The following is a 12035-nucleotide window of genomic DNA, read 5'->3' as shown; positions in this document are numbered from 1 at the left end:
TAAGAGCTGAAGAGGAGCAGAGCCTCCTGGCGCGGCGGCTCTGCTCCTCCCCAACTCTTCGGCTCTGTTTAAGAGCCAGGCTGCCTGAGCGCTACCGGCTTCGGCCAGCCCCCCTGCCTCCAGACCCTGCGCCCCCAGCCGGGCACTTCCCCTCCCGGGCTCCAGTGGTGCAGGGTCTGGAGGCACGGGGCTGCCCGAAGCCGGTAGCGCTCGGGCAGCCCGGCTCTTAAACAGAGCCGAAGAGTCGGGGAGGAGCAGAGCTGCCATTTTCCCGGACATGTTCGGCTTTTTGGCAATTCCCCCCAGACGGGGGTTTGAGTGCCGAAAAGCCGGACGTGTCCGGGGAAAAAAGAGGACGTATGGTAACCCTACATACTAGCTCTTTCTTTTCTCTGGATTTTTGCAATATAAACTTCTTAGTAGTAAACTTCAGGACTTTCACAGTCAGTGCTCTAGGCCGACTTCTTGGAGCTGGCTTGGGGACAAGGGCCCAGTGTGCCTGTTTTATATCAAAACAAAAATCTACCGGCAGATGCAACGTACTTAGCAATTTAGGGACAAATTCAGAGTTTTACCTTTCTCTGTTCCTTCAGGGTCATCCACAAACCTGATGTTACATTATTGTTAGTGGTTTTCTAGATCATTAGCTTGGTCTTAATAGTCTTGATATAATTACAGTTCTTCATAACCTGCAAATTGTTTTCTTTGAAGTCATCTTCCACTTCACCTGTCCGTCTGAATCTCTTTCATGGTGGTCTGTAGGGTGGAAACTGTAGATTTAATTTCAACAGTATTTGTAGCCACCTGTTGTGGGACAGTCGTCAGCTGCACTCCATCAGGCTCAGGCACTATCTTGTTTGTAGAAGTTCGGAGGCAGATCTTAGGGTTTTTTTGGTGCTTTTGGAATCAGAGGAAGATGTGAGCTACAGGGCATCTTGGGGGTTTCAGTAGTCTGGTGCAATATTTCTTGGGGTTAGATGTTGTGTTTTAGTGGATGTTTGGGGATTCCCTGTGGGCCTCTTTAGAGCTCAAGCAACCTGCATCCACATTGATCTCTGTGCACTCTGATGTCCCTAAATATTTCCTGTATCAGAGCTGGCTTCTCAATTTTCTTTGTTCACTTTTAAAACAAATGCGTATGAAGTGTAAATGTCAGAGCAGTTTTTAAAATATATGCATTATTTTAGTGAGTGACTAAGCTTGGTCAAAAATTTAAAATTTTAGCCTGTATATTTTGGGTAGTTAAATGTGGGTAGTTGTTTTTTTGTTTTTTTGTTAAATACAGCCTCCTTTTTTTGGCGGGGGAGCGGGGGAGACTTTTTCGGAAACAGGCATAGATTGGATACAGGCCCAATGTGCTAAGCATTGTATAAATGTGAATTTAGAGCATTTTCTCATAATGTAAAAGTCAGTTTGTAAATAGAAACAATAGCTTAATCCTTATGGCTATTCTCTCTTCTCCCTGCAGAGACATAACATACAGCATTTCCCTGGAAGCTGTGACGACACTTGTTGTCTTCCTTTCCTGCCAACTATTTCACAAGGAAATTCTGCGAGAGAGCGTCATTCATAAATACCTGATGCGTGGCCGATGGTACGTCACATTACAGTGCTGCATTCGACACAGAGAAAAGCAAATAGTTTTTCATGCTGTTGATAAACTTCTGTTCTGTGTTCATAGATTGTTGTACTTGTAGACAGTGTCAGGAGAGGAACATGTAATAAGTTTTATTGCATTATGCTGCCACTAAAAAAAAAAAAGTCCAAAACATTGCCAAATGTTAGTGAAATGTTTCACATTTAAGGTTCCCCACACCCTGGTTTCAGTACAGCTTTATTTTGGATCCCGTTTGCCCTTATAACTTGATATGTATCCTTTATAAATTGTATTAATTACTTAAAACTTTTATTTTAAAAGAAATCATTTACTTTTATCTGTGCGTTTTTTTTTTTTTGTATTCCTTTCTGTAGTACCTGAGTGCCTCAAAAATGCTCCTGAAATTATTCCTTATTAGATAAGGAAGTATGAACCCTATTTATATAGATGGGGAAAGTGAAAGACAGAGGCTTGGTAGGCCCTGAACTTGTAAACACTGAATCATATACTTAACTTTACTTACATGAGTAGTCCCATTGGCTTTGGAGAATTTAGGTAATTAATTCTGAATTGTTTTTAAACATGTGGTGGTTTCCCTTGCTTTAATTTATTTAGTTCCAACAACTCTCTTCTCTACCACTAAGAGTCACTGAGGTGAGGTCATGTGTTTCACTAATCAATGTAAATTGGTCCCAACTAGTTTCATAACTATAAATGTTGGAGAAAATACAGTCTACCTGTTTTATGTAGCCAAGATGCAGAGGAATAATAGAATAAGAACTGTATATTTCCTTTCACTGAATAAAAATATTCTTCTTGGGGGCAAAATATGAAGGAGCAAATTGAAGGGATACTATCAGTTTCATACTGAAAACAAACATAAGTCTGTAGGCCCCAGTCCTGCAAGCGATTCCATACAGTGCTCTGCTGATGTCAGTGGTGCGCTGCAGGAGACCACTTGTGCAGAGTTGCTTGTTACAGGATCACTACATTACTGATAACATCATAGATTATTAAAAGTGAAAGAATATTAAAAAAATCCCACTTTCTTGAGTGCTGTTTATGCTCTAGCTTTAAACTGTAAGAGAAACAAAAAATAAACACTGGCAATATTAGCTGTAGACAGTAATTCTCCTATAGGCCTGCTGCTGCGGCTTGCTCCTTTTTATATAGCTGATGGAGTGCTTGGCGCACATGTACATCAATGGGCAAATCAACATAAGTGTCGGGATGGATAAAAATCAATGAATTTTTAAATACCGCCCCACCCCGATTTTTTAAAATTTAAATTAGAGATTTATTAATTAAAAATAGATCTATTAAAATTAAATTTGAAACTGACAACATATGTTTAGACCTAAATTTATAATCTATTACAATCATTGAAATTAAATACAAAAATATGAAGAAATACATATTTGCGGCGAAGTTTCCAAGAGAGTCAAGCCACTGACCTGGTGGAAATCACTGCCTAAGCATGGGGAACCGGAGTTTGCTAAGATGCTAAATCAGCTTTTGAAAGCAGTATCCTCACCTGCAACTGCATAGAGAATATTTTCTTCATTTCAGGTTATTGAACTAGTTTATTCAAAGTTAATAAACCAAATGGGAGTTGAAAAAGCAGGAAAGCTTGTTTTCCTCTTCCAATCTATGGATAAAAACTAATGTGAGAGGACGAGTGCTACTAATTCTATAATCTTTAAGGATGTGGTGATCAGAAACACAGTTCAATTCACTAACTACAAATACTTCCTTGGGTTACAAAAATTAATTTTAAATGAAAAATATGTTTTCATAAACTTTTTTTGTATGTATTCAGCACATTTAAGGCAGTTTTATTTAATTAAAAATGTTTTTTGTGCATTTTCAAATTAATTTGATTTTCCATCCAATTAGAGCCTGACTCAAATCACAAGTTAAATATTAGTCAACTAGTAAAAAGTTAGCTATATAATTGCTTAAATAAATGAGTATACAGTGTGTCCTCCTGGTTAGCAAGAAACAACATTAAATTTAGTGTAACGGTTCTATGTAGTTGCAAATCAAACATTTTAATGGTATCAACCAGTGAGATTCAACCTGTCTTTGGGAAAACAACTAAAATGTACAAATGCAAAACACAATTAAAATCAATTACTTAAATCATGGTTTCTTGCTTGTTGATTAAAATTAGTGATTTAAATTGCTTTGATTTAAATCAGTCCACTCTAATACGTGTTAATGTCCTTAAGATGGAGAAAGTGACCAGCATTAGGAGAGACTCTTTAAACAAGTATCTACAACCCTGGCTACCATTTACATTCTGAAGAACAAAAGGAGGCATCAAACCTATAACTTGGTCAAGTTGCATACCTCACTAAGTTTCCTTATTAAAGAGAAGAATGATGGTCTTGTGGATAAAGCAGTGGGCTGTGAGCAGAGATACCTGGGATCGATTCCTGGCTGTGTCTGCCACCCTCAACTATTCCAGTCTTTATCTATCTCAAATATTTCTATAGAACCCATTGCCATACCACTTAAATAATAATAATCTGTCATAATTTCTACATCCTCGGCTTTATGTTTAAGTAGTGAATATTGGGAAACCACTCTGAAGATGCAAGGCTCTAAGAATTTTATGGCATTTATTTTTTTCTCTTAAATCACTATACTACAGGAAAAATTATATTAAACTTACTTATGTCTTATTTAACCTTAGGCAAGATACTTAATTTCATTGTGCCTCAGCTTCCCCCTCTGTAAAACTGGGATGTTTACTGAATTAAGCCTCTGTGGATTAGGTAATGTCTGCAGAGATCTCTAAATTGCTTGGATGGAATGCACTGTAGAGGTGCTAAATATTCCAGTTCTGAGTTTTTATTCACATGGTTAATACCTGCCCTCTTGTGCAAATATATTTATATTAATCTCAATTTTAAGTTCTAGTGCAGTTACCAATGTAGTTACTTCATGTACTTTGATAAATATTAGATTTTTTTCTTTTTCAGTCTCCCATACACCAGCAGACTTGTGAAAACATTATTATATAACTTCATTAGACAAGAGAGAAGCCCTCCCCCAGGTTCGCATGTCTTCCAGCAGCAGACAGATGGAGGAGGATTGCTTTATGGTTTTGCATCTGGGGTGGCAAGTAAGTCTTACCTTTCCTCTAAACAGCTATCCAAATCTGTAGTTTGTGTAATAAGTTTTGTTTATACATGCAATTCATTTCCTTTTGCAGCGATAATACCTGTACCTGTGATTGTGGGGATTTAACCAGTAGCAGGGAAGAGTGAGCAGGAGCAGGGCCCAGCAGCAGAGAGGACTTTTTTTGCAGGTTTTAATAGGTTTGAGGACAGATCTGGAAGGTGGAGCCGGAACTGGACAAAATTAGAAATAATTCAGAATCTCTGCCACTCTCAAGTATTCAAGTCATTATCAATCTTGAATATTGCTATAGAATCCATCGCCATAGCACTTTAAAAATAATAATCTGCCATAATTTCTACCGCTTTGGCTTTAAGTAGTGAATATTGGGAAACCACTCTGAAGATGTAAGGTTCTAAGAGTTATGGCAAAAAGAACAGGAGTACTTGTGGCACCTTGGAGACTAACAAATTTATTAGAGCATAAGCTTTCGTGGGCTACAGCCCATTTCTTCAGATGCATAGAATGGAACATATATTGGGGAGATATATACACACATACAGAGAGCATGAACAGGTGGGAGTTTCAAGAATCTATCTCCCAATGTAAGTATTCTCACACTTCTTATCAAGCTGTCTGTACTGGGCTATCTTGATTATCACTTCAAAAGTTTTTTCTCTTACTTAATTGGCATCTCAGAGTTGGTAAGACAACTCCCACCTTTTCATGCTCTCTGTATGTGTATATATATCTCCTCAATATATGTTCCATTCTATGCATCCGAAGAAGTGGGCTGTAGCCCATGAAAGCTTACGCTCAAATAAATTTGTTAGTCTCTAAGGTACCACAAGTACTCCTGTTCTTTTTCCGGATACAGACTAACACGGCTGCTACTTTGAAACCTGAGAGTTATGGCAGTTATTGTTTTCTCTTAAATTACTGTACTACAGGAAAAATTGCATTAAATATGTTAAGTGTAATAACAAGGGAAAGCTTCTCCCAAGACATGATATGAATCATTCTTGTAAGCCATCCTTTTCTGGATGTCTGCTATAGTTTGAAGTAATTTTGTCTCTGCAACGATTGCAGATAAGTCTTAACTGCATCATTGCACGTGGTGGAAAGGTGGTCAGATGCATTTTATTTTCATTTTCCTCTTGTTTAGAAGTGTATTGAAGAAAAATTAATTAGAAATAATTATGTCTGTACTTCTGCCAAATTACACATTGCAAGATATGTAAAATGGTGACCATAAACTGATTGACCCTTTAACACCTCTGATTGTTTTAATCTAGGATTATTCAAATTTTTTTTTTGGTTGAATAGGAAGCAACAAACTTACATAATTATCTATTTGTTGTACTTGCTTGATGGAGCTGGAGGGATAGTGGCCTAATCAGTTTTGCAACACTTTATCTGTGCCTCCACTATGGGTACTATGTGGCACTGTAACCCATACTGTAAACCTAGAATACAGCGATTTAAAGGGGTTTTTCCGTCACTGTAACAGGTTTTTCCCTGAGCAACAGTAGCTAGGTTGACAGTAGCATTCTTCCCTCTACCTAGTTGAATCTACACTGATGGTTAGTTCAACATAGCTATTGCACTCAGGACTGTGGAGCTATGTTAACCTAAGTTTGAAGTGTGGACCAGACCTTATGCTCCAACATATCCAGATTCTAGAATGTTGATGGTTAGTTACTTTCATCACAGGCACGATATATAAACTGAGTACCATGTAGCGTGTTGTGGTTTGGTCTTCTGCTTAAAAACAGAGGTACTGTCTGCTGAGACAATACTAAAGGTCCTATGTCATCTTCCTAAGATTAGGGTTTTTTCCTACTGTCCTTGATAACAGTTTTTCATCTGTCTTACTTTTGTGCTGAGTTCTGGCTTGTTGTTGCCAAGGTGGGGTTGTATGTTCAGTGTATAGTATGCAAAGTCCTGTGAGATGAGTAGTGCTACATAATGGGAAGAAGAGAATATATCTACTATGTTAAATAAACATTGTACATTCCTTTTTTTTTTTAAATTTGACCAGTTAAATGACTACTCTGTGCAAGTGTGTTGCTAGTGGAATGTAGACTTTCTATTTTATTCTTTTGTGCAATCCATTCAGTGACTGCTTCTCTAAGGAGTATTAAAATTCAGACCCTGAGTGATTTGCCAGGAAATACTTTACGGTCCAACTGGGACTGTGTATCTGGATCTCCTCATGGAGGCGGTAAAAGAGCATGTCTTTATAACACAGTGCATAGTGCTAAACATAGTGCTATTTACACACAAAGAGATATAGTCACACACATCTTTATATCTGTTAGCCCATATTTCTTTCAAAATTTCAAATTCTGTTTACAGTTTTCTAAATGGGAAATATGCTGACACTGACAGTGTTTGAATTGTGCCCAGAATCTGTCATAAAGCAGTTGTTTCCCTTGCAATATAATTTGACGCTTCTTTTTTAAATAACTGAACATTTATATATACATATATTGTTCATAAAAATCATGTTATCCTGAGGGTTCTGACACCCAGTCCCTGTTCTACCCACCAATCCACTTTTCTTCCTCTTATTTCAGTCTTAGAAGGATATAGTGATAACTACTTTAAAACTGTTTAAAAGGTGAGTTTCTGTATGGTTTGTGATCTTGTTTACGATATGGAAAACAACCTTTACTGTATATTTTCTTGATTCCTGCTGTTTCTCTCCATGTCTTCCTCCAAAGTCCAAGGCTTTCCAATCATGCTCCAATATCTGCCCACTTCAAAGGGACATCAGCTACCATGGCCAAATTACCTACCCCTCCATACCCAGACACTCCCCCCCCCAAGTTTCACCCCCCCCACACACCTCCACTCTGCCAAGCCCCACCCTCTCCTGCATCTGGATCCTCTGTGAGCCCCTCCCCCTGCACCCAGATGACCTGCTCCTGAGCCCCCATTGAATTTGCACCCTGATGAGCCCCCCTGCATCTGGACTTCCCCGGCAAGCCTTCACCTTCCCTCCCCCCCCCCCCCCCCACTGATCCCTAACCAGCTGCACCTGGACCCCACCCACCAAGGGCCACTCTCCCAGCATCAATGTTCCCTCTAAGCTGCGCAACCGTGCAAGAGTCAATCAAGTGCCACACACTTGATTAGTAGAACCGTGCACCGCAGTGATGTGTGTTCCGGTGCTCCTCCCCCTGCTGCTGAGCTGCTCCTGCCCTCTGCTTTGGAGCCCCTGGCCAGCTGCTCCCGGGACCCTCTTGCTTGCTGTGCAGAGAGGGGCAGGAGGGAAGGGGTACTGATGTCAGGGGTGGAGGTGAGGCGGGGTGAGGGGACACCATGTTCCCCATCTCCACAGAGCGGGAGAAGGGGGACAGGGCTTGGGAATTAGATGCGGCTGCTGTGGTCTGTACAAGCCTTCACTGGTGAGTGCCTCTCTGCTTAAAGAGACAGCGCACGGTCTCTCGTACACTTCCCCAGCAGCCAGCACACACACACACACATGTGCACACAAACACGCGCACACTCTGTCTCTTTCACACTCACCTCCCAACACATATTTGTGTTATTGTTTTTGTTGTTACTTGGTACTTCCTGCAATGCACATATATTCTCTGTAATTTTATTCTTTCAAAGTGCTGTCATTTTAGTTTTTTGACTGGTCTCTGCATTTCATAATTTATTTCTCTTATGCTTAAATTGAATTCTTTGAGTACTGAGTTCTAAAATGCCTGACCTGTCTTAACTGGAGTAATTATCCCTATGGTAACTTTTTAAAAATATATAGATCTAATATATATATTATATATTAAGTTTTTTGTTTCTACTGGTGGTGCACATCCGCACGTTACCTTGATATTGGTGCACATAACAAAATTAATTCTGCACATGGGTTGAAAAAATTAGAGGGAATATTGCCCAGCACCCGGACTCACCCCTGCTGAGCCCTATCCCCCTCCACTCTCAGACCCTCCCCCCGCCGAGTCCCAATCACCTGGACCCCCCTGCACCCGGAATCTTCAACGAGCCCCTATGCATCCAGATCCCACACCCATTTAGATCCCTCACCAAGCTGCCTGCATCCAGATTGCCCCACAATGAACCCTCTCGCCCCACATGAAGCTCCTCTACACTTTGATCCTACTGGGCTGAGCCTACTTGCCCCACACCTGGATTGGGGGCCAAGGCTGTGCATGCATGGGAGACTCTGTCCCTCTCGCTTGTTGTTCTGGCGCACCTGGCGCGGAGGGGCAGGGCCCTGGGCTGTTTCTGAGGCAGTGCACTGTCAAGAGTTAGGTGCAGCCTCACTACAGAGTCTGTATCCTGAGGTGGGTGGGGGGCCTGCAGAGTGATCTCCCATCTCTGTACAGCCAGTGGCCTGTGCTCCCCACTGCCATGGCAGAGCCTCCACATTTATTTATTGAATTTTTTTTTTTTTGGGTGCAGAATTTTTAATTTATTAGCGCAAAATTCCCTCAGGAGTAAACAAATACAGCACTTGTGTAGACTGGGCCTGTGTGTAGTGGATGGGATTGTGGGAATACAGGAAAGTTAAGCAGCATGAATTACATATTTGCGTGCCCTCAAATCAAGGATATAGAGAATACGGCAATCTGCTTTCCCTGTTCCAATCTATTCGAATTGCCACTGTTACAAATTCTTTTTCACACCCATGGTGCCTCTGTGTGAATCCCTTCTTACTGTATTTCCTTATCAAGTTCAAATTTTTTGTCCTCATCTCTGAAGTGCTCTGTTCTCATCTCCTCCTATGCCTCTCTCCCATTTACTCTTCCTAAACAAAACTTCTAACAACTCCCTTGGTGTCCTCCCACACTAGTTTTCATGCTTCTGCTTTCATTGCCATTGTTCCATCTCATGATGAATCAGTCTTCATTTAAAATTTTCTTAAAACACTATTTTCCCATGAAACCACCCCAGAAAAGATCCACCCCAGAAAAAAAAGACGTACTTGTCTTGTCCTTTTTCTTTTAAGGTGTTGCTCTAGTTTACTCGTGGTGGAATTCTGCAACAAAAAATTAAAAATTCTGTACACAATATTTTAAAATTCTACAAAATTCTGCATATTTGTCAAAATAACACAATATAATCACCCCAGTTTCAATTATTTTGGCCATTTTTTTCAAAATACCTGTCAGCAAATATGTTTGTAACAATACAGGTAACAAAAAAGATTCAGGAAATGTTTTTTGACAAATAGATTCAATACTAGGTATATTAATACAGAACTCTGAGTAATAATTTATTTAAACTACACAACAGAACTGTATTTCCCACACCCCCCGAAACAGTGCAAAGGCTTGGGGGAGTCAGGGGTAACAGAGGAGCTGAGGAAGAGAGAAGTAAATTGCTGGGAAGGAGTCTGGGTGTGAACTTGGAGGGTTGTTGGGTATGGGTGGGAAAAGTATGGAACAGGTTTTTTGGGGTGGCTGGGAGGGATTGTTATGGAGCTTCCCCCATGCAGACCCTGGCTGACCCCTAGCCTCTCCCATTCAGTTAGGCACATCTGCCTCTGTCCCATGTGTGTCTCTGCCCTCACCCAGCCACTCCTCTGTACCTATGTCTCCCTGTCCCCCCTTCACTAGCCCATTGTGTCTCTGTGCCCTCACCCAGGCACTCCCCTGTCCCTGTGTTTCCCTGTACCCCACCCTGATGTCTCTGTGCTCCCACCCTTCCTCCCTGTGGACCTGTACCCCCTTCCCCGTGTCCTCATGTCTCTGTGCCCCCATCCAGCCACTCCCCTGTACCCCTTCCTCCATCCCAATGTGTGTCTAATGTACCATGACACTGTGTCCCTGTACCTCCCTCCCCCCCCTGTGGCCCAGTGCCTCCACTCCTATTCAGCCCCTGTCCCAGTCTGATCTCCCCCACTAGACCTTATGAGCCCCTGGCTGACCCCCCCAGCAGTCCCACACTGTCTGTCTCCCCATAGCCCCTGACCCCTGACCTGGTCCCCTGTGAAGAAGGCAGCTCTCTCTCTCTCCCCTCGCTGGTGGGGAGCTGCAGCTTTGTTCTATCGCCACAGCACCCTCTGGTGGGCAAAAGGCGGAAGATGATTTAGTTGGGGATTGGTCCTGCTTTGAGTAGGGGCTTGGACCTGATGACCTCCTGAGGTCCCTTCCAACCCCGATATTCTATGGCCTTGGCTACACTTACCCGGTAGTTCGACGGCTGGAAATCGAACTTCTGGGTTCGACTTATCGCGTCTAGTCTGGACGTGATAAGTCGAACCCGGAAGTGCTCGCCGTCGACTGCGGTACTCCAGCTCGCCGAGAGGAGTACCGCGGAGTCGACGGGGGAGCCTGCCTGCCGAGTGTGGACCAAGGTAAGTTCGAACTAATTCGAACTAAGGTACTTCGAACTTCAGCTACGTTATTCACGTAGCTGAAGTTGCGTACCTTAGTTCGAATTAGGGGGGTAGTGTAGACCAAGCCTAAGATTCTATACAGAAGTTATTTTCTGCTGGGAGCTGCTGCCATTCTTGCACCACAGCGCCCTCTCGTGGGCAAAAAACGGAACTGCAGCAACACTTTGGCAGAAGCTTTTTTCTGTGCAAAAACTTAGAAATCTGCGGGGCTCATTAATTATGTGCATGCGCAATAGCGCAGAATTCACCCAGGAATATCTAGGTGTATTCATACATGAGTCAGCTTCGTGTGCCTGAATTGTATTCTTTGTCATTTTAGAATATTAAATTTCTTTGGAGTATGGATCATAAGTGAAAATAAGAGGCAGTGTAGTGATAATGTAAATTACATGTTGGTCAGTTCCTGACACTTCTAAGTTAAGCCCTGTGTGCTCTTCTTTTTCATACAGCATCAAATACGTTGGCAGGGCACAATAAATAAGGATTTTGAAAATGAAAGCACAAGTTTGCTGGCATGTAAAATTAAAAAGGTTGTAGAAGAGTTTTTAAATTAGGAGCTGGAGGAATACTGACAGAGACATCCCTTAAAGAAAGATCTATTAATGGGGATTCTCTATATCTGAGTAAGGAGGAGAGTATAGAATTTGATAAAGCACAGGTAGGAACTGAAGGGAAACAGTCAAATGAAAAAGAGTCCAATTCAATTACATTACTTAATGGCACACAGCTAAAAGGTGACATATTTTGTAAGTACTTGCATACAAATGCTGTAAGTTTAAATACTAAAATGGGCAAACTTGAGTACCTGGTATTAAAAAGAGATCAAACTAGCTAGAGACATAAAGGATAACAAGAAAACATTTTACAAATACATTAGAAGCAAGAGGAAAACCAAGGACAGGGTAGGCCCATTACTCGCGGGGGGGGGGGGGGGAGGGG

The 12035-nt window shown here is 41.6% G+C and overlaps 1 protein-coding gene across 2 annotated transcripts in view; it reads left to right on the top strand.

Annotated features, from left to right (window-relative positions):
- DYM (dymeclin) overlaps positions 1 to 12035 on the top strand; it is a 333130-nt gene that overhangs the window by 83727 nt on the left and 237368 nt on the right. For both annotated transcript variants that reach the window (XM_034773755.1, XM_034773754.1), the window contains exons 8-9: positions 1469 to 1594; positions 4585 to 4727. In XM_034773755.1, the coding sequence (XP_034629646.1) occupies positions 1469 to 1594; positions 4585 to 4727 (269 nt within the window). The remainder of the gene's footprint in view (positions 1 to 1468; positions 1595 to 4584; positions 4728 to 12035) is intronic.

This window comes from Trachemys scripta, chromosome 6 (genome assembly GCF_013100865.1).
Source record: "Trachemys scripta elegans isolate TJP31775 chromosome 6, CAS_Tse_1.0, whole genome shotgun sequence".
NCBI lineage: Eukaryota > Metazoa > Chordata > Testudines > Emydidae > Trachemys > Trachemys scripta.
This window is presented reverse-complemented; position numbering and strand designations above follow the sequence as displayed.